The sequence below is a fragment of the Cariama cristata genome, unplaced genomic scaffold (assembly GCF_000690535.1).
Source record: "Cariama cristata isolate BGI_N322 unplaced genomic scaffold, ASM69053v1 scaffold8569, whole genome shotgun sequence".
Taxonomy (NCBI): Eukaryota; Metazoa; Chordata; class Aves; order Cariamiformes; family Cariamidae; genus Cariama; species Cariama cristata.
In genome coordinates, this window is record NW_009636397.1 from 5,758 (window position 1) to 26,828 (window position 21,071).

The 21,071-nt window shown below is 36.7% G+C and overlaps 1 protein-coding gene across 1 annotated transcript in view; it reads left to right on the forward strand.

Moving 5' to 3' along the window:
• Positions 1-2,413: 2,413 nt before the first annotated feature.
• MGAT5 (mannosyl (alpha-1,6-)-glycoprotein beta-1,6-N-acetyl-glucosaminyltransferase) overlaps positions 2,414-21,071 on the forward strand; it is a gene marked incomplete at its 5' end in the record, with an annotated part of 59,916 nt that continues 41,258 nt past the window's right edge. Inside the window, 6 exons of the mRNA XM_009707902.1 lie at positions 2,414-2,490; positions 3,975-4,064; positions 14,585-14,656; positions 15,771-15,932; positions 17,625-17,794; positions 18,685-18,819. Coding sequence (XP_009706204.1) covers positions 2,414-2,490; positions 3,975-4,064; positions 14,585-14,656; positions 15,771-15,932; positions 17,625-17,794; positions 18,685-18,819 — 706 coding nt within the window. The remainder of the gene's footprint in view (positions 2,491-3,974; positions 4,065-14,584; positions 14,657-15,770; positions 15,933-17,624; positions 17,795-18,684; positions 18,820-21,071) is intronic.

Consider the following 21,071-nt stretch of genomic DNA (forward strand, 5'->3'; position numbering starts at 1 on the left):
GAGCTGAAGGAGTAACATCAGGTCTAAGGAGGAATGACCTTCTCTCAAGGGAAAATAATTTAGCCCAGAGCAAGCAGTGCAAAGGTTGTATGTGACACTTTAAGTGGCTTTGCTAGGTTGTGCCAGTGGCACCTCCTGCAGCTGCAGCCCCCAGGGGACTATCATTCCCACCTCTGCTTTGCTTCCTCTGTAGTGCCAATCAAAAATCTGGTTTCGACTAATGCTTCTGGGCAAGAACTATTTTTAACTGATTCCGTATCAGTGATCCAACCAAGAGTCAAGTGAATGGTTTTGCTGGCGTGGTGTTCAGTGGGCAGTGACTGAGGAAGGATAAGCTTAAGAAAGCTCTGTTGCAGAGGAAAGGGTATGTGGAAATGCATGTTGAATACCATTAACAATACCTTCTCTTTAAGGGTTTAATAATTGTCTCTTACCTTTCTGAAAATTACTAATTACAGTTGGTTGGTTCTATATATAGTAGTTATGGGAGGAAGCAAAAAAATCTTTGAGCATGACAAGTGTAACTTGCCCAAATGCAACTGAAGTTGGTGGGAAGACTTGCTTGAACAGAATTGCCCAGACATTCAGAATTTTCAACCTTAAGTTCAGTATGGCGCTGAAAGTTGAACTTGCCCTATGGTTCAACTGCATCTCTGATGTTATATCGTAGATTTCAGATGTCTTTTGGTTTTTGGGAAGATCTTATGAAAAGCTCTGTATTCAGGCTTGGAGGTGGCAAAAAAAAAAAAAAAAAGCCATAAAGCTTTTTTTAGACCATAAAGCTTTTCTAATGGTGTTATATTGATTACTGAAAATTGCCATCATTTTAACCATGTCTCTCTTCAGTTTAAGGTGAGTTTGCCATTGGATCTCAAGCTCTGATTTCAGTGTGATTGAAGTGGAAGGTCTGGTTCCTGAACTGTAGTAAAGCAAGAAGTCCCATTGTTATCTAGCTGTACTGGCTGAATTTAAAACATACTTTTAAGTTGTTGGTATCTGTGTGCATGCTCTGTATGTTCTTGAAGCAGAAATCAGAGCCATAGATGTCAGTGGTCTAGTCTGCAAGAATCTTGTAAGGATAAGAAGATAGTGCGATTATTTTGAAAGTGCTTATTGATTTGAAATTACGAAGTCATCTTAAAAACTACTTTGCTTCAGTGTTACTGTCACTGGCAGTACAGCTCAGTTTGTCAAATTACTGCTGCTGCAGAGACTGCCAAATAAGTGTCGTCTTCTTGGCATGATTCTTCTTTCCCCCTCTGCTCCATTTTGCAATGCTTCACTCACATTTCAAGTTTCATCTTTAAAAGAAACTATTTGCAAAAAAGTGGAGAAAATTCAGATAGATCAGGAGGTGTTTTTTGTATATAATACAACGTTCTAACTTTTATCACCTGATCTTGTTGCCTACTCTATTTTAATGTTGCAGCCTTTTTTTTTTTTTTTTTTCCTGAGGTCTCTGATAAGGATATTCTGGGTGAAGTCGTGCACTGTAACTGCCATAGCATGAAATGTTCCTAAGTTGATGGATGGCTGGCTTTAATGATCTTGATTTTTGCCCGTGGGAAAAGCCAGAAATGATGCAGGTATAATGTAGATAACTCTGGGATGAACTACCTAAATTGAAAACCTTATCCTCTGCTGCCTTTGGCAAGAATCTCTCCACCAGGTTAATCATTTTTCTTGCCTTAAAGGCCTGTGTTAGAGGGTCCTTCTAAGTTCTTAAAAGGAAGTCCTATCCTGGAGTTGATGTGGTAATGCCCTTTAAAACTGCTCCTTTTTCCTTGGCTCATGGGCTAGAAGTGTTGCTCTGTATTACACTTTTTAATGTGTTGCAAAAGTCTAGAATGATAAAATATTAAAATAGGCAAAAAAGAAGAAAATTCCTCGAGACCATAGGAAATACTTCTCATGAGATGCAATGTAGTGCTACTCAGTTGTAAAATTTGATCATATTACAACATTTATTCGTTGGTTCGTATATCTGATGCCAAGTTTCAGATCATGGGTATTTGATAAAGTGATAACAGAACTTTAAAAACTAGTTTTTATGTTTAAGAGCAAATGTTGACAATCCGAAACAAATTGTTGCAGTTCCGTAGCTTTAAGCACGTTTTGATTAGGAAGATACTTTGCTTTTTATTATTCTCAGTATGGATTAGCTTAATTTTTAAGTCTTCATAGACCAGTTTTTGTAATTCAGCACTTTCACTGCAAGTCAGCATTGAAATCTATGCAACCATTTTCTTCTGTAGTCAAAAAAGAACACACTGAGTTTTAATGTTATGACAAATATTACACAGTAGGACTCCTCAGTCTGTATTATGGATTCATGAAAATAAAAGGAAGGATTCATTAGGCTGTCTTGTCAGAACTGTTGGGTGAAATTTGGTTGTGGTCTGTTTTTCTTTAGATCTCATAAATGGAGCCCAAGAACAGTGTGAATTGCCTCCTATGGATGGTTTTCCTCACTGTGAAGGGAAAATAAAGGTAAGCGAACCGTTTTTAATCTTATGTGTATTCTGTTAAAAACGGAATGTATGTTGCAAGAGGTCACTGCTCAGACAGTGGTGTAAAACAAGAACAACAGGGTCGAAAAAGGGGATATTTAGGTGTGTGTTGCTACAGCATTGCTCACCTCAAGCTTTTAAATACTACTGCTGCTGCGAAGTAAAGTGGCATCCTATTAAGACAGGAATAAAATGCCATATTGTATTAAAATGCTATGTTATTTAATAAAATGCCTTATTTGGATGCTGTCTTGTTATTCAGAAACTTTCTTCTCCTTTTTGAAAAGCCCTGTTTTCTTCCCCATTATGAGTCATTTGGCGTTCCCCCACCCCAGGACTGGGATTCCGTGTGTACCTCACTCCAGCCCTTTCTCTGTTACAGCAAGACATTTGTTTACACTTCTTTCCCCTCTTTGCCAACAGCTCTTTCCAGTTCCTCTCTTCCCCTTCTCTGTTAAAAGCATTCTGCCTTTTCCACTCACAAACTAGGCACTGCACAAAGTGCAACCAGAACTTTGGGATTCACAGTTGATTCTACATAAAACCTATACTTTACTAATAATGCAGTTAAAAAGGCCAAATATTGAAAGTCATCAGACTTTGGCTGGAAACGAAAACAAACAAACAAAACCCAAATAAACAAAAACCAACCAAACAGAAAAAAAACAAACCCACAAAACCAAAAAACCCAACAAACTTGCAGAGATGAAGGTTTTTGGCTCCTCCCCGCCCCCAAGATACATTTCAAATGTAAGGATACTCTTTTCGTAGTGGGGGACAAAAGTGAAATTGTTGAACACTTAAATATCATTATCAAGTATTACGATTTATTTCTGAAAGTGAAAACAAATAACTACTAAAGTATATGTGAACTTGTGTTGCCTTTTTTCTCTAAATAAAATTCTTAGATAGTAGCATTTAAAAAAAAATTAAGTTTTAAATCTTTGGTCTATGTTTTGATCCATTTTGACAAACTGGCTGCATAGTGGCTATGTAATACATTATTTGAATATTAAAATATGAATTTAAATTAAGTACTTGCTTCTTCAGAAATGGCAGATTCTTGGCAGAATCAGGCAGATTTCTCAGTCTTGGTAACTGAAATGATCTGTTAAATTCCAGAGCAAGCGTAACATGGGGGGTGCAATGCAGTAAACTCCAGCCACACCCGTATGTCTGGATCCCGATTATATTCTCCTTTTGATACTTGTCTCTGCTTGCCTGGCTACCAATTTGTATAAACTGTGCTCATTTCTGGTATGTAGTTACTTCCCCAACATGGCTGAATGCAGAGATGCAGTATGCTGCAAAATATTAATAAAATTCATTTTTTTTAATTTGTGATTATCTAGTTGGATATAGTTGCTTGCAGCTTTCCCTGTTATTCCTGAGTTCAGTGTGAAGTAGTATAGAGTTATTACATGGTACTTAAACCTAACAGACTATGTTTTTGTTCTGTTACAGTGGATGAAAGATATGTGGCGATCGGATCCCTGTTATGCAAGTTACGGTGTAGATGGGTCCACGTGCTCCTTTTTTATTTACCTCAGTGAGGTCAGTAATCTTTTAATCTGCAGAAGGGGGACATCATAGTGCCTCCATATTTTTGGTAACTGTTTGCAAACTTTTCTTGAAAGAAATCATAACTTTCTTCAGAAAAATTCTATAAAGAGGAAAAAGCTATTAAAACAGAATTATTGTAAAGTGTGTTGCTATTATTCAGAAGTCCTCCAGGGGTTTCTAGCCTGGGAAATTCTAATGTTTATAACTGACTAATGTAAGTGGCTCTCCAGGGAGTCCACGCTAGGTATCCTGTTAAACCAAAGCATGAAACTCAGTTACAGATCCTTGCCTCTGAACACTTTTTCTGCTGCTTTCAACGTAGCTCCTGAGGTAGTAATAGGGAGGTGTTTTGGGGGAGGCATTTGGAATGTAAAATTTGGACAGTGGAACTGGATGGTACATCCTCCTAGGCAGCATGGCCACTTCCTGCTTGGAGACTATTAACGATTTGCAGAGTCTGTTAACAGAAAACAAAAAAAAGCTGAAAGCCACATTTTTGAGTGAAGTTGTAGATGTGTTGGCTCAAGCTTTTGGTACCTATCAGAACCAAAGGCCCAGGTTTGTACACAGCTGAGTAAGGTGCTTGCCCTAGAGGTTTTTGTACAGACTTCTTCTTCCCTGAGTAACACTTGTTTTCCAAGAATGAATTTTGTCAATCAATTAGTATGAGCTCTAGTACTGGCTTGTAGTGTGTGTGCCAGAAACAGGTAGGTGTATTTGATCACTTGACCTCTTCTTTCCTATTAGTAAAATTTTGGTAACTTAGGGCAACTGATCTCAGAAGTAGTATTGATATCTAGTGGGTTACTGCTTGTAAAGAATTGCAAGAGCCAATGTGGCTGCCAAAAAACTAATATTAATTTTGTAGTTCCTGCAGGATTGAGGGGGTGAGGCTGGGTTTTTAAATGACGTATCTGAGATTAAAACAGTAAGTCTGTTATATAAGTAACTCAGTTGTAATGAAAGCAGTTTCCGTTAATTTACTTAGTTGACTGTCATTGAACTCTTGAGGACATTGCTTGAAGCAGCAGTAATAGTTAAATGCACATCCCAAACATGTATCTGAAGAAATAAAAAAGGCTGAGTTGAATCACAGATTTGACTCATTCCATTGCTAGTACCAAGTGTTGATTTATTTATGGGCTATAAAGCCGGGGAAGGAAAAGATACAGGATGACTATATTATTTATCCTGTTGTTTATCAGAGAAACTAGAGATATGGTTTCATAATCATCTGAAGTTGATCTAAGTTTCTACTGAAAGGTTATGTTTTAGCATCAGCAGAGTTATGTTTGCACATTAATATTCTGTTAACCAGCAAGTGCTTTGTGTTTTTAATGCAGATGCATCTTAAAAATGAAGATACATGTCAACTGAATGTGAGAATCTAATATTCTTAAATGACATTTATTATTTCATATTTCTGTTAAATCACAGTATTTTCTGTGACAATCTTCTCTGATCATCACTTTTGAAAACTCAGTCGATGCTGTTAGTTTTTTCATAATTGGTCTTTCAGCTAATCCTCATGGCAAAGTACAAGCAGATTTACAGAGGCCAAATGATTGTTTTTTTCAAGGATCTAAGGATTTGAAATTTTTCTTTAAGCAGCAATACTGAATTTGGGCAACTTCTCATTTCATGATGGAACAACAGTACAATTAGTCTATGTGTATATCTGGTAACTTCAGACAAAGGTCTTGTACTTTTCTTTTAAAAAGTGTTTTCCCATGACAGAATGTAAAACTAATATTGGGTGAGCATGTTATTAACCTTGAGTTTAAATTTGGCATTCTTAATCCTATGATTAATTCCATGATTAATGCCCAGCAGCAGAGGTTGAAAGCTTAAATGTTTGCGAATGCAAGCATGAAATGAAATTCTAATAACACTACAATGATGTGAATTTATGAGGTGTGTTGGCAGCTAAGGATAACTTGGAAATGCTGTTGCGAGAGTCATTTGTCAGAGTGGACAGTGATGAAGAGCTGACAGTTTATAGTATGGTTGTACAACTGAATGATAAATGTGTCTACAGAGCTCTCAAGTCAAAATTGCTGATTTAAAATATTAAAATACATTAGGGTACTGGAAGGATATTGCTGTTAAGATTTTTCTTTTTTACTTTAAAGTTACAGTATAGGAGTAAGATGGTTGTATACACATGCTCTGTTTGAAAAGGCAATATGTGCATCAAATTATGCACAACCTCAGTTTGAAAAAACAGAATATGCATCAAATTGTGCATATGTCTACTTTTGCTCTAAAAATTGCCTCTACAATCTAATGTGACAAGCGCCTGTGCTCTTTCATACTCTTTTGGGATTAACTTTTTTTTTTTCTGAAGCAGTTGAGTTTGTGTACAATTTTAATACAATTAACATGTTTTTAAACTTGTAAACTAAGGAGTCCGAAATAGTACGTTTTGGTGTGTAATATGGGTCAGAATCGCAGAGATACAAAGTAACTTGCCCACAGTTTATGCAAAGGTTTAGAAACAAAGCTTGGAACAAAACCCAGTCTTTAGGTATCTGCTGTGTGCCCTTGTTACGTTTCCACCATGTGTGTCTGCAAAATAGAAAGAGCGCAGTCAAAACCCAAGCTACCCCAAGACTTCTCTTCTGAAAAGCCTCCACAAGTGCAAGTATTAGCAGTTCTGCCTCCTCTGGTTTGCTTTGGATGGCACTTCTGCAAGAACATATGAACAGCTAGCTGAACAGCTCTTCTCCACTTCTCTTCTGTCTTGGCTGCATGAGCAGAATGGGAGGCAAGTGTGGCAGCAGAAGGAAAGCAAGAAGCGATCCAGCCCATTGAAGCTTCTGGTTTTTATTTAAAGCTGTCCTCTGTACAGACCTGCAGATAAAGCTGCAAGAATTTTTGCACTTACATGTTGCTGCTTTGCTGCAGGCACTGGATCACTTCTGGTGGGTGGTATGCAACTGTGCAGTCCTCATAACACTAACTGTGCTGGAGCCTTTGAAGACTGGAGGAGACACAAATGGCCTGAATAGCAAAACCAGACTTACATTCTCTTGAATAACAAAGCAAGACAGGGATTAGAAGTAGCAAAGTTTGAAGAGCAAGTTAAGCTAACTCTAAGGTTTCTGGATAGTTGGGATTTGTTTCCCTTTAACCGTGACACAAACTTGCCCATTGAGAAGAGTTACTTCCTTTTAAACTTAGCATTTAGTCATGAAAAAGCCAGTTGTTTAACACTGTAATGTCACTGGCACAGTTATAATTTTCAAGGATGGCATTGCCTCTGGGGAGAAATGTGAAAAAATTAATTTCTAGACAGTACAAAAATACATTTCACTGCAAAATGTCAGTTTGCAGCTGAAGGATGAAGCTTTTAAAAATATCTTCTCGAAAATGAATGTTTCACACAGTTTCCCAGTTTAACACACACACAAAAAAGTGGAGGGGTCTTATCGCTCCTTTTCTTTACGTAGATGTGTACTTTTCTCTGAGGGGACTGCCTGCCGTACAGGAGCTGGACTGCTGCTGTACCTGCTGGTCAGCCAGTAGCTGTGGTGCAAGTTACCACGGCCCGGGGGTCATTACATTGATGCTTACCTGCTGGAGCTGGGCAAGTCTCATTAAAATCCCAGGCTTTGGATCTCCAGCTCGTCTTTCAAGTGCAAGTGTAATTTCTGGTACTCATCTTCAAAAGACTAAAACTGTTTCAAAGACCAGTCTTTTGAGAGTCCCGTAGTTTTTGCATGTGTACTAGTACACCACTGGAGATGATTCTTGTTTTCAGTCCTTCAAACTTGATGGAAACAGAATGCATGGTTTGGTTGAAGGAGTATTTTTCTTTACCCTGTTACTTTTGGTTTGAGGGATAAAGCAGAAAACTACAAACTGAAGATGATTTTGAATGTGGGTTTGTATCCAGAATGCAAGCTGTAGCCTGAGACACATTTTAGTGAAAACACCTGGGAATCATAATTATTCAGGTTCCTCAAATTCTTGTAGTTTTGCTAGTTTACTGCAGTTTGCTCACATCTGTGTGGAAGTCCCCTTTCCACAACTTCTGCTGCATGTGTAAGCTAATTTCTGACATTGAAGTGAGTTAATGATTTGCATTTCTTCAGTGTAATGTAACATCAAGCTGACTTCTTTGAGGTTTACACAATTACTCAGAAAATTGACAAAAACAATATTGTCTGAAATGTAAGGCAGCAAAAGCTCAAACTTCTTTAGTCATCTTACATGGGTCCCTAAGAAATTGAAATGCTAATGATAGTCAGCACTTTGTCACCAAATTGTCCATTAGCATATTGGCCTGGATTTGGGTGATTTGGGCTCTCTTCTCTTTTCTACTTCTGTTACTTTAAACTGGAATTAGTCTTTTTCTGTCTTCTTGGAGAAGGCATAGACGCCAGTGTAAGAGAGGAATTGAATTTAGTGCACATTACTGAAGTTAGCTAAGAGACTATTTGTTGATTGATGGTAATGTATAAAATTTTGTGTTGCAATGTCACTGGGACTGTGGGTACCTAACACCCAATGTTTGAGATTTGTCTTTGAAAACAACCAAATCCAAAGTTACCTGTACATGCCTCCATTTCACTAAACAGGCAGGCCATCATCTTGCATACTGCAGATTTTGTAGCACCTTCAAAATGACTACCCATCACTGAGGAAAGGCTAAACAAAATGTAGGTGTTACAGCTTCTAAAGGAGTTGAGAAAGTCACCTTCCCAATGGAGCAGTTCTTTCACATCAAATTCTCAAATGGATTTTCTAAGTGAACATTATGAATTCTCTGCCTGCCTTCATAATGCATAATAAATGTAAAGATTCACCTTCTTTCACCAGATATTGCAGCACTGGTTTGTGTTGTTTTGTTTTTTCCCTCACTCTGGGACTGACATAAGATACTTAACAGCAGCACTTACCATGGATAGAAGTACACTGAGCATAGTGCTGTTCACCTGATGTGCAAAGAAAGTTGCTTTAACTTCCCTGTAGATGAGCTGCACCTGCCCTTTGGAAGAGTCCAAAATTAAGATTATCCCAGGTGTTTAGAGAGAGTAGCGTTCATCTCCTGCTTTATTAAACTCCCACTATGTCTTTTTAATAGCATAAAGGACTTCCTGAAATTTTGGATGTGGAGGGCTGCTGGCAGAGTGTACTTTCATTCAGTTTGGAAGATGCTCAGACTACCCCAGTGCTACAGCTGTTTGCCATGCTCTTATTGTGCTTGAAGTACTTGCTCTGTAATATAGTTGAGTGCTGCAATCTTGACTACACTTCAGTTTCAGTGTGTTTCTGAGGAAGAGTTACTGGAACAGATACATGCAAAGCTTCTGTAAAACATAGTCTTTGAATTTCTTAGGTTTGTTTGGGGTTGATTTTTTTTTTGTGTGTGTTTACTCACTTACCAGTCAGCTATGTAAAAATAAAGTAACTGGGAGAGAGCATTAGCTATCATAAGTGGTTAGAGAAACTCTTGAGTTCAGTTTAAGCAGAATCTAGGCATTCACATCCCAAAGCAGTTCAGAACAACAACTTTTCAATAATATCTGGAATTACGTAGCACTTAAATTTTGAACTTCTAGACTACTGTACAGCCTAACCTTATTAAGCTAGCTACATACACTCTAGACAGTGCTGTGTCTACTGCCATCCAAAAACAAGTAGGGAACACTTGACTTCTCAGGTCGACCTTGTTTCTTGAGCATGATCAAAGACTACCTAATGCATTTGACTGGCATTGAATTCAGCACTAGGTACTGGAGGCACGGCTGGTCTTATTAAAAATATGACAGTACAAAGATAAATATAGTGTGTTCTGAGTAATAGCTTAGTGTATATATCACAGGTGCAAAAAGTGTTCAGTCTTCCAATCTGCAGTTGCTGCTTTCCAACAATCTTCTTTAACTGCTAATCTGTAGCCTGATACCACGTCCTTCCTATTAAGTCACGTGCATGACAGTGTAACAGTTGGTTGCTATGGAGAGAATAAGCTAGAGAAAGAGCTGATGCTAACTCAGCGAGAGGAAGGTTGTCCGGGAAAGGAGGAAGAGGAGTCCTGGTTCCTTCTTCAGAGACAACTTCTGTGTTTTATCTTAAATGATGAAATGAAACACATAAACAAGTTGAAGAGCACTGTCCTCCTTCCCCTTGCTCAAACTTAGGGCTTGTTGTATATGGATATTCTGTACCTAAACAAATACAAAGCTGAAGTATTTGTATATTTCTGATGGAGATTTCATCTAGACCCACTTTAGTGATAAACCTTTCTATCATCATTGCCAATGACAGAGAAAAGGTGCATATGAATGGTACAATACCAGATTTGTAACCACATACAGCAGCCTTCGCATGTGCTATATCATCTTCCTGTTTATAATCATATACATACACATTTATACACACATTTGTATGTATACACACACACTTTTTTCCCCATTGTACATGTTACTTAATCAGAAATATTCCTGGCCCAGTACAAGTTATGCTTTAATGCTATTGCATTTTCTGCAGACGTTTTTGTTACGAGTTATCAGCCAAAGCAGGTTCCCCTCCTGCCCCCGCCCTCACGCCATCACCCTGTTCTGTAGTAGGAGCTTCCAGAAAATGTGCTGCAAAACAAAGTCCCTAATTCTTCCCCTCACATCCCCTGCCCTGTCTGTGTCTTGTCCCTGGTAGTTTCAATGAAAGCTGATAGGCTTTCTTTAGGAAATTTGGGAGCAAGTAGAAAAAAATCAAATTCTAGGCACCAGGTGCTTTCACAGAGCTTGCATCACTGTTGGAGCTTATTTGTCAGACAAGATGAAGGAGATTGAAGGCCTCCACTCAAGTCAAGCTAGCAGTTTTAGACATTCCTTACCTTTCATTGTCCCACATCTATAGTTGGAAGTTAGTACTCACTGGAATAAAACCTGACTTGTACTTACCTTACATCAATAAGTCTGAGAAAAATGGATTAAGTTTCACTGGTGTTTGCTGGGAAAAATATATTTCATGAGCATCCTCCTGCATTTTTCAATAACTATAGCACCCACTTCTGTTTTCAGAGAAGTTCCCATGGCAGTGGTTAATAGTCTCAGTCTGAGAACAGCTGCAGGACTTGTTCAGAAATGATGAGCACAACTAGTGTTGCTGTTGTGGGCCATATTTGGGTAATGCAAGGCAACTAGGAAAATTACTTAACCACTAGGTTTCTTATTTAGTTATAGACATCCTTGTGGTATTCTGTATGAGAAACCCTGAAGTGATTAGCTGAAGTGGCAATACTTGGTTCTTTAAAAACCAACCAAACAAAAAAACCCACCCACCCACTTTGTAGGTCGTATGAAGTTCTCATGAAACTGGAGCTCCTACCAAGAGCTGCAATTAGAAGTAGTTCCTAGGCTTAAAGGTGAGAGATTGTGTGTTCTGGACAAGAGATGCTTAAGTACTCAGTTTGAATTGAATACTGGTACACTGGGCAAGAGAGGAAGGCCAAGTGATGAAAGAGCAAAGGAAAGAGTAGAAAGTGATTGTCTTGAAAAAGGCCAACGGTATGGTTCTATAAGTTATTTGCAACAGAAGTAGTATGTATTCTGTGCTGCTGTGTATCATTATATGGGGCTAGAGAGGAACATAAAGTTCATTTTGCTACTCATCTGGGTTAGTGCAAACGGTTGCATTTAATTCTGACAAAATATTGACTACTACTTCTTTACAGGATTTTTAAGCAGTCTTTACTGAGGCTTTGTACTGCTGTAGACTTTAATTTCACGTAGTGCAATATAAAACCACAGTTAACTGGAAGCTTTTTACTTGAAATATATATTAAAAAACAATTGCCATGGTTTTTGAGGAAAGCAGCAATAAAACTTAGCAGCCTGCTAGATATCTTGTAGGAGTAACATCAAATCAGCATACTTTTTAATTCTGTAATAGAAGCTTGTCAATGCTATCATTTCCTTTTCCAATGTTTCTACAAAGGCTGTCTCTGAAGTCTTCGATATCTTGTGTAGTTGCATAGGTTGAAAGCCCTCTCCCTTTCAGCAAAGCATATATAGACTATTGATCATCTGTTGCTCTCACTGAACAGGGAAGCAAGAACTAGAGATGGAGAGAAATATCTCTCTTCCCTATGAAAATCTTGTTTTTGTTGGAAGTGTGATATTTCTTGAGTACTGGGCGCCTCTAAATACAGATGCTACAACTTGTGTAGACTTCCCTGCAGTAGTTTTTCACTTCTCCTTTCTTTGCTCTGCATCTACTGTGATCTAAAGGTATCTTCTGGTGTATGAGCTTCAGTGTTGAGTGTTTGCGCGTTCTGCCCTCTGCCATCGCTCTAATTGTGTTCTGATTTTTCTCTCAGTTTCTCTTGGAACCATGACTTTTTAATTCCAGTTGATTCTGTAATTATCTCCAAAATTAGCTCATGTTCTGAACAGCAGAATTTGTGTTAGCATTTTGGCTTCGTTTGCTATCATAATGTTTCTATCTTAGGGATGTATATACCCCTGATCTTTTTTGCCCGAGAATACCTGAAATTCACTTGTAATCCTGGTTCGGCTGGTTTGTACATCAGTCAATATTTTCCTTTCCTATCCAGACTTTCCCTTGTGTCAATACATTAAATTAATAATGTTTTTTCTTCTTTCCTCTTCCCATGACATGTCAGACTTGTTTGTTTCAACTTTGTTTTCTTGATGCTCCTGTTAATTATTATCCCCCCATCTAACAGCTCTTTATGAGCCATTGGCTTATAAAAGCATTTAAAAATCCTCCGGTGAGTTAAGTTAATCTTTCCAATGAAAGGAGGAATTGACGGAATATCAAGAAGGCAAAGTGAGTGCTAGACCAACTGCGTACACCAATATTACTTTTAGTCTAATCCTTAAGTGTTTATTTGTGATTAGATTTACTGTAATTTAATTTAGACTAGCGGGAATATTTCTGAAGGCACAAAAGAACTATATTTGTTTTTCAGTCAGTGGGACATGCAGCTAGCTGTCCTTGGCAGCTCTGAAAAATCTTCAATTCCTTTAGAATGCCTGATGGTGCAATGTGAAATACATGAAGCCAGAATAGGGGCACATACAATAGTCCTTGAAATGTCATATCTTAGGTCCCTTTTAATGCTAGGAGTAATTCAACATTATTTGTACTATTTAAAAAGAAAAAAAAAAAAGATTGGGATTGTCCATGATTTGTAATATGGAGCTTGCAACTCTTTTCTACCAGTGATTGCACAAGTTACATTAGTGAAAGTTAGGATTGTTAATTGCTACAATTTCTAGTATGTTTCCAGAGCTGGAGACCACTGAAGAATCAAATGTTTTCAAACAAGGTTGATAGAGTCACTGCTTTCAAATGTTGTATTAAGTATGTTGAGTAGATTCAGTCATAGCATTCCAATTAATGCTTTTATATAATTTGTCTGAGGAACCCAAGCTTGATATTTCTTCTCTTTAATGAGGTTATGATGTCTATTAATTTATTTTCATGTGATTGGTCTTCTAGGCAATCACTTGGTATGATCTTAAGCTTTTAATCTCTAATGCTTCAGGCTTGCTGCAGCATGATTAAGCTAAAATTGTGTTTTAACAGGTCTGTGACTGGAGGAACCATAAGAGCAACTCTGGCTTCTAATTCTCTGGGAGTTGTGAACTTACCGGTATCTTAGCTGGCCTGTGAATTTTTGTGTTTCTCCCTTTTCACAGTGCAGTTATGTTTCTGTTTTCATGGGTTTGCCTCCAACGGTGAGCTTCCTTCAACCCCAAAGTGCAGCGTCTAATTTCTTAAGGCACAGGAGTAGTAAAGGTTCTACAGGACAAACAAGATCCCTAGGGAGACCACAGAAGCTTTCAGTGACTTACATCCATCTGCTCTTTTTCCCTAACTACTAGCTGTTGTAGGGTTTTTTTTCTAGTAGACAGTAGTAGAAGTATTGCGTTTGCACTGATTACGTTTCTCTAAGAATTACAGCGATTAGTACTTGTGGATATTGTTACTTATGTTATAATTATGTTACTTATACCTTTCAAATAGGGTGGTTTTGGTTTTATTCTTCTTTCAACTTTTTGTCTAGATTGCTACAAGGTAGAACTTTGATCCTTGGGTTTTATCAGGCTTTGCCTTTTTATAGGTATTCTAGGGAGATGGGAAATATTCCAAAATACATATTTTTTTAAGATCTAGAAGCATAAAAAGCTTAGTGCTTTTTGAAAACGTTTGGGAACTGCTCAGAGAAGCTGAGCATTTAGAGCATTTAACAGCTGACCTCTATCTTGAAAGGGTTTTATCTCCTGTATTCATTATCATGAATGAATATCTAAATGTGACTTCTGGTTGCAAATTTGCAAGGTTAAAATAGTATTGAATTGCAAAAGTCATCCTAACCTTTTCTTGCAAAAAGCAGTTTTACCTTGCAGTGACTTACTAATCAGCTGATGCCTTATTTAAACCATAGAAAGGTGTAATATAAAGGCAGTGAGAGATTTTGATAGACCACCTGAAAGTAGAATAGAATGATTTATTTTCATGTGATTGTTTTACAGGTTGAAAATTGGTGTCCTCGTTTACCTTGGAGAGCAAAAAATCCTAATGAAGAAACTGATCAAAAAACGGTGGTAAGAACAGTGTTAAACATGAGAAAAAATTCAGGAATTGTGATTCATGCAAAAGATCCTAGAATCCTGTGCCACATAAATGATAATAAGACTAGAATTTACTGGTTTTATTCCTCAGCTCCTCAAAACTGAAGGGAAACATCTTTGACTATGTATATATCTCATCATGTCTTTTCTCCAGCCATTATATCGTGCTGCAGTCTTGTGGTAGATTTCCATGAAAAATATTTTTGTGTTTAAATTTATGAAATACTATACACCGATACCAAGAAAAATTACAAATCCATAGACTGTTCACCAGTGTTAAGTGACTATATGTGAAACTGTCCTTTTTTATTGTCCCATAGGTCTGGGCCTTATATAAAAATACCTTAATGGAAGAGGCTTATGTACATTTCAGTTTTGTAGTAACATTTTGATTCCACCTAATTTTTTTCCTTTAAAAACTACAGCATGCAGACTTGTTTCTAAACTATTACAGCCTAATTATGTAGCACTTAAGTATTCTGAGATAATTGCTAGGCTATATATGACCATTGCTTACATAATTTAGGTATAGGCTGTCTCATTTTGTAAAACCAATTGTTCTTAGATCAGTCGAGCTTTAAAATTAATATTTCCTTTAAAATTTAAACTCTGATAATGTTTCTTCCTTCATAGTGTAATAGGAGACTTCCTTGTATTTGGAAAATTTGTGATATACATGAATATTCAGCGTACTGTTCTGATTTTATATGGTGTTTTAGAGATACTTTAACCTCATTTTGAAGCACATAGACAAAACCAAATCTTATATTGCAGAAACAAATACATTGTGAAACATTGCAAACGTATTCTGGGACTACCAAATACTACTGAAAAAAATAACGATAATTTATGTGACCTAGAAATGTCTGTTTAAAGGTATCTTAAATATTTGAACTAAAATGTCAGCTTGAGTTTAGCATTAGAAGTCTAACTTCTTTTCAGGTTGTTTTTTTTGAGGGGGTTGTTTTTTGTTAATGAGAAATTTAAAGCACAGAGTACACATATGAGAAATTTTTTCACTCCTGGAAAGTACAGTATTCGAAGAATAAGTAATGTTTGTGGGGTTTTTTTAATGCTTTAATTGAAGGCTGAAATTCGTATCAACTTTGATAATCTCTACAAAATGATGTCAAGACATGAGGAATTCAGGTGGATGATGTTACGCATCAGACGAATGGCTGATACCTGGATTGAAGCAATTAAATCACTTGCAGAAAAACAAAATTTGGAGAAGAGAAAACGAAAAAAGGTAAATGAAAACTTTTTTCATTCCTGCCACTTGCAGTCATGTAGGCTCTTTTGGACTCCTTGTTCCAGAAGTAACTTCAGAGTGGAAATATGAAATATGCCTAAAAGGCTTGTGTTTATACTTGTGCCTCTCTTCAAGAAGTTTTTCACTGTTTGAAATTACTGTTACAATGGGTATTTGCTTTACAAGTAGTTTTACATACTTTCCATGAGTCAATCTTTGAGTAAGTTTTCTAACGTCTTTAATTTTGGATAAAACAGAAACTATGTAGAAGTTTCTAAAGGGAGAAAATATGAATTTACTATAAGCTGATGACAGTGGAGTGTTTTACGTGGTCATAGAAAGCAACATTTGTACATCTTCTTTGTCTAAAATTGAGACTTGAAATGGCATATTTCTGGTTTGGATTTGAATAGACTTAAAGTTGATCAGAACTTTGGATTGGATCAGTTTAGACCTCCTATAATGAGCTCAATTTAAAAACTATGAGATTCTTGAAGTGAAAAGTTGTATTTTGTTTCATTTTTTTTTTTTTTAATTACCTCAACTAATTAAGATAAAGCTGAAAGTTGTAAACACAACAACAGGTTTTCCTTCCTGCCTTATTCTTACTGGAGCCAGTCCTGAGTGACAGCAGGCCATGCACAGTCATGTTTCTACCCTCTCTTAAGCCTGGCTGGCTGCAGCTCAGCTCCTTGCTTGACATTCTCAGTCCTTGCATGAGGAGGTCTAGGTTCTGTGTTGCAGCTCTAATCTTTGTCACATACTACAGTCCTTGAGTAGGCTCACACTCTATCAAGGAGCAACCCTTGTCTTTCAAGCAGCCCTCCAGCCTGTTTTGTTAAAGAAATATAACATCTGAGAATACATAAATTCAAGAATAAAGAGAAGCGGTACTGTCCTGTGCAGGCAGTTTTGATGGGATGCTCTAGTGCTTATTCTTTGCTTTTAAAAGTCCTATGAGGTTGCTCTGTAAAACATACGGTGATATCATTTTAATATGTCCAGTTCAGTTCTGGGAGCTGCAGGAGACTAGAACAAAATAGTTTTTTGAATGTTGCTTCTTTATAAAGAGTGAGGGATAAGGTTTTTATGCTTGGCACTGTATGTACCGGCACTCAAATAACAGTCCAGGTATGTAGCGAAGTGTTTGGAACTCAACTTCTGTGCTTCATTAGAAAGGCAAGCACAGATTTCAAGGAACTACAGAGAAAATTCTCCTCTGGTGGCAATGGAGAGGAGAGGTTTGGAAAGCATCCTGTTATTCTTACGCAGTATTTCCAAGTTCTTAATGGCTTGTTCACAACAGCATACCCTTCCTTAACTATACTGTCTTGCATAAGCAAGTGTATCCTACTTGAGAATACAAGCGGTTATTCAATCAAAATAAGTTAATGTGAGCCACAACTTCCTGTGCCGAATTACAGATTATGTTGTGAATAACACCAGTTTTGGGGGTTTGTTTAATTACTGATCTGGTGGCATATAATAATGCAAAACAATGTGGTAACATTCTTATAATTACTGTTCTAGAGATCCACTACAAAATTAAATTATTGGGGTGGGAGTATTGAATTTTTTTGGTTGATTATGTGGCCACAGTTGGAATTTAATAGAAAGAAAAAAATGCTGTGAGGTATAATAGTTGCATGTGTAATGTCGATAATTCTAACATACGACTTTCCTTTCCAGATTCTTGTTCATCTGGGGCTTTTGACAAAAGAATCTGGATTCAAGATTGCAGAAAATGCGTTTAGCGGTGGCCCACTTGGTGAATTAGTCCAGTGGAGTGATTTAATTACATCTCTCTACTTACTGGGCCATGACATCAGGATTTCAGCTTCACTGGCAGAGCTTAAGGAGTAAGGAGATTACTTTCACTTTTAAAACTGGAATACAAAAAAAATTACATGGAAACTCTTGAAGCTTCTGTTAACAGTGTATAATTTCTTGCATAAAATGAAAGTGATAATTCAGTAAACAGACAATAAGATTATTTTCATGAGCTAAGTATATGTGCTGTGAAAAGGATAATGTGTTTTCGTTGTAGCTGCAGGCTCCTGAGACTTCATAAATGAATGTTGTAAAATTCATACTAAGCAGCTTATTCTTTAACATTCCAGGTGCTTTAACCAGCTGCAATAGGAGATGTTACAGACTAGCCTAATTCTGTGTCCTCTTCTTCAGTTTGTGCTATTCTTCACTATCTCATTTAAAAATAAAAGTTTAAATCCTTTAAACACATTACTTTTGATGTAGTTAATGGCTTATGTTAGGTCAAATTACTACTTCACTCATCTTTGTCTTGCTTTGCATATTAGTTCAGCATTAGGCATAAAACATCTGTTTTAAGCTTGAGCACGTACACTTTCTGTAGCTTTTGGTTTTTTATGACAAATGTGACAGCATCATTTTATAGAGAGCTCTTATACTATAAAACTGTCAATAGAAGCTAGAAATTATTTCAAATAATTTCAAAGCACACTATTTTTAAACATTCCAACCATATTACTTTCTTGTTTAAACTAGATAAAGTTTTTAGTGAAAATTAGTGCTTTACTGATATATAAACTCTTCTTTAATAAATGCTGAGCATCTTTAGCATTTGAATGTTCTTACGTGGTTCCTGATTTGGGAAAGATAAGAGTAAAGCTTTTTTGGAAAGGTAATTATTGGTATAAATAGTATTACAGCATCTATTCAAGGTATTTGGAAAGTGATACTTTTCCATATTCCTTCTTTCTTTGTTTAGGATTATGAAGAAGGTTGTAGGTAACAGATCTGGCTGCCCTACCCAAGGGGATAAAATTGTAGAACTCATTTACATTGATATTGTGGGACTCACTCAGTTTAAGAAAACCCTTGGTCCATCATGGGTACATTACCAGTAAGTATAACACTTATTTGAACTCTTAACTGCTTTGTTAAAGAGCTTTTGTTGAATAACACATGTCAAAATACTGAGGCGAGTACATTCGCATGAATTTGAATTTTGTTTAAAATTGAAAATGTGTTTCTCTGTTGTCGTTCACTCTTAGGAATAAAGGGGCTGTTACCTGTTTGTTGCACACCATCTTTATCCCCCTCAGCAAGTTTGGGATTCTTGGATTCAAACATTTTTAATCTTAATGAATTATATTATCTTGTTGAGTCGTCATCTTCGCTTTTCTTTCCCTCTTTTCTATACCCTCCCTCTTTTTTTTTTTCTGTAAATTAGTAGATGAACTGAGAGATTGTTGGATTTTGTTGTTTAGTTGGAATGCCAAAGGCATATTTTGCTTGTCAGTGTTTGTAGCCATACTGGATTGATAATTGTGGAGGTTTATCTATTCTAATTGTATCACTCAGCAATCACAATGCAATTTTTTTTCTGTTCCATCCCTTCAGATACTGGGCAGAGAGTAGTCTTCAGGGGTAGGCATAAAGAATAAACTGCACTTGTTGTTGCTTCTGTAATGTATACACATCTTTCCATTAGAAATGGAAGATGGCGGTCACAAGGAATTACTTTGTACAGCCTTCTTAGCATCTGCAGTTTTAGAACCACATTTCTTTTTGTCAATAACTTTAAATCAGCAAGCCTCCCATGTGTTGCACGAATACATATCAGCATGAAATAAAACCAAGTCTAAATTACTGACTTTGATTTTTCTATACCTAATCGAATTAGCTGTGTTTCATGATCCATAAAGTCCAGTAAATCCTCCTTGAAGGAACATATTGAAAGATGTTCACTGCAGGCAGAAAAATTGTTTTCTCTCAACTTCAGGATTTTCTAGAGCGTTGGATCTTTTCAGCATACTTTTAAATGAGGGTACTGTGATCAGCGTTGCAGATTAGATTACCCTTAATCTCTTTTTTGAAGCAGAGGAGTAAACGGATATTCTGGTTTTTAGGAGCCTGCTAATGAAGATAATCCCATTTTCCACTGAGCTACAGTTGGTTGTCTGTCTGCCAGATGTAATTGTCCCTAAGTGATAACATACAGTGTTGTGGTCAGGACATAAAACCATACTAAGAAATTTAAAATGTTTCTTCCCTTTTGCTTTCAATTTCCTATTTGCTATATTCTGTAATGAAGATATGGAAATACACCATGACAATTGAGATTATTAGATTACCTCTTCAATTTTCTTGCTTATTTCATGAATTGTTAAATCTTAAGTTGTCAATCTGTTTTTCATTGATTCCTAATTTGTGGTAATGACTGACTTTTTCTGGTTTAGGAGAGTAGAATTAAATTTAAGTCTAAATAAATAATTTAGGTAGTTTAGGAGTTTTTGTTAGGCATTTGAAGAAGAAAAAAATTACTTAATGCCTCTCTTCTACAGTGTTGGATTTCATTGGATGGAAGGGGACCTCATCTAGTCCATAGGCTTGCTGAAAGTAGATTGGGTATATTTGTCCTTCTTGAGAGATTTTTGCCTAATCATTTACTGAAGAAGATGCCACAGCCGTTGTTTTATATTGCTAAGCTTTTCTTTAAAGTGCTTTTCTTGGCCTGGTTTCTTACAAATTGCTCATTACTGCTTATTCTAATACGGTTCTGGGGAATAAATTACTTCCTTCCCCTCTCTGCCAGCCTCTAGAATATCTTTATACTCCTTTTCCTTGAATTTACTTTTCTTCAAAATAAATTTAGGGTTTTGGATGATTACCTGTAATTCAGGTTTTGTAGACCTTTCATCAAACTTGTTGCATTTGTTGGGAATCTCTCTAATTACCTGATACTGTTTCTCAAGTTCAGTGTACAAAACAAGATCCAGAGTCTAACAGAGACTACCAGAATTGATAAGAGCAGAAGAATTAATTCGTAGCTTCATGCATGTTATCTCCTATTTGAGGATCCTCTTGTAATAATTTTTTTTCTCTCAGCATAGAATCATTATGGTTGGAAGAGACCTCAGAGATCATCAAGTCCAACCTTCTATCCAATGCCACCATGCGCACTAAACCATGTCTGAAAGAATCATGAGTTACCTCAGATTTTGTCATCAAACTATTTCTAAGTTAAAACTAACAATTCCAGTATAAAAGCATAATTACGTTTGTTTAATTCATTCTGGTAAAATAAGCATTATCACAAATAAAGCTGCTTTATAGCCCTTCTTCTGTACAAACTTTACTTTCTCACTCAGT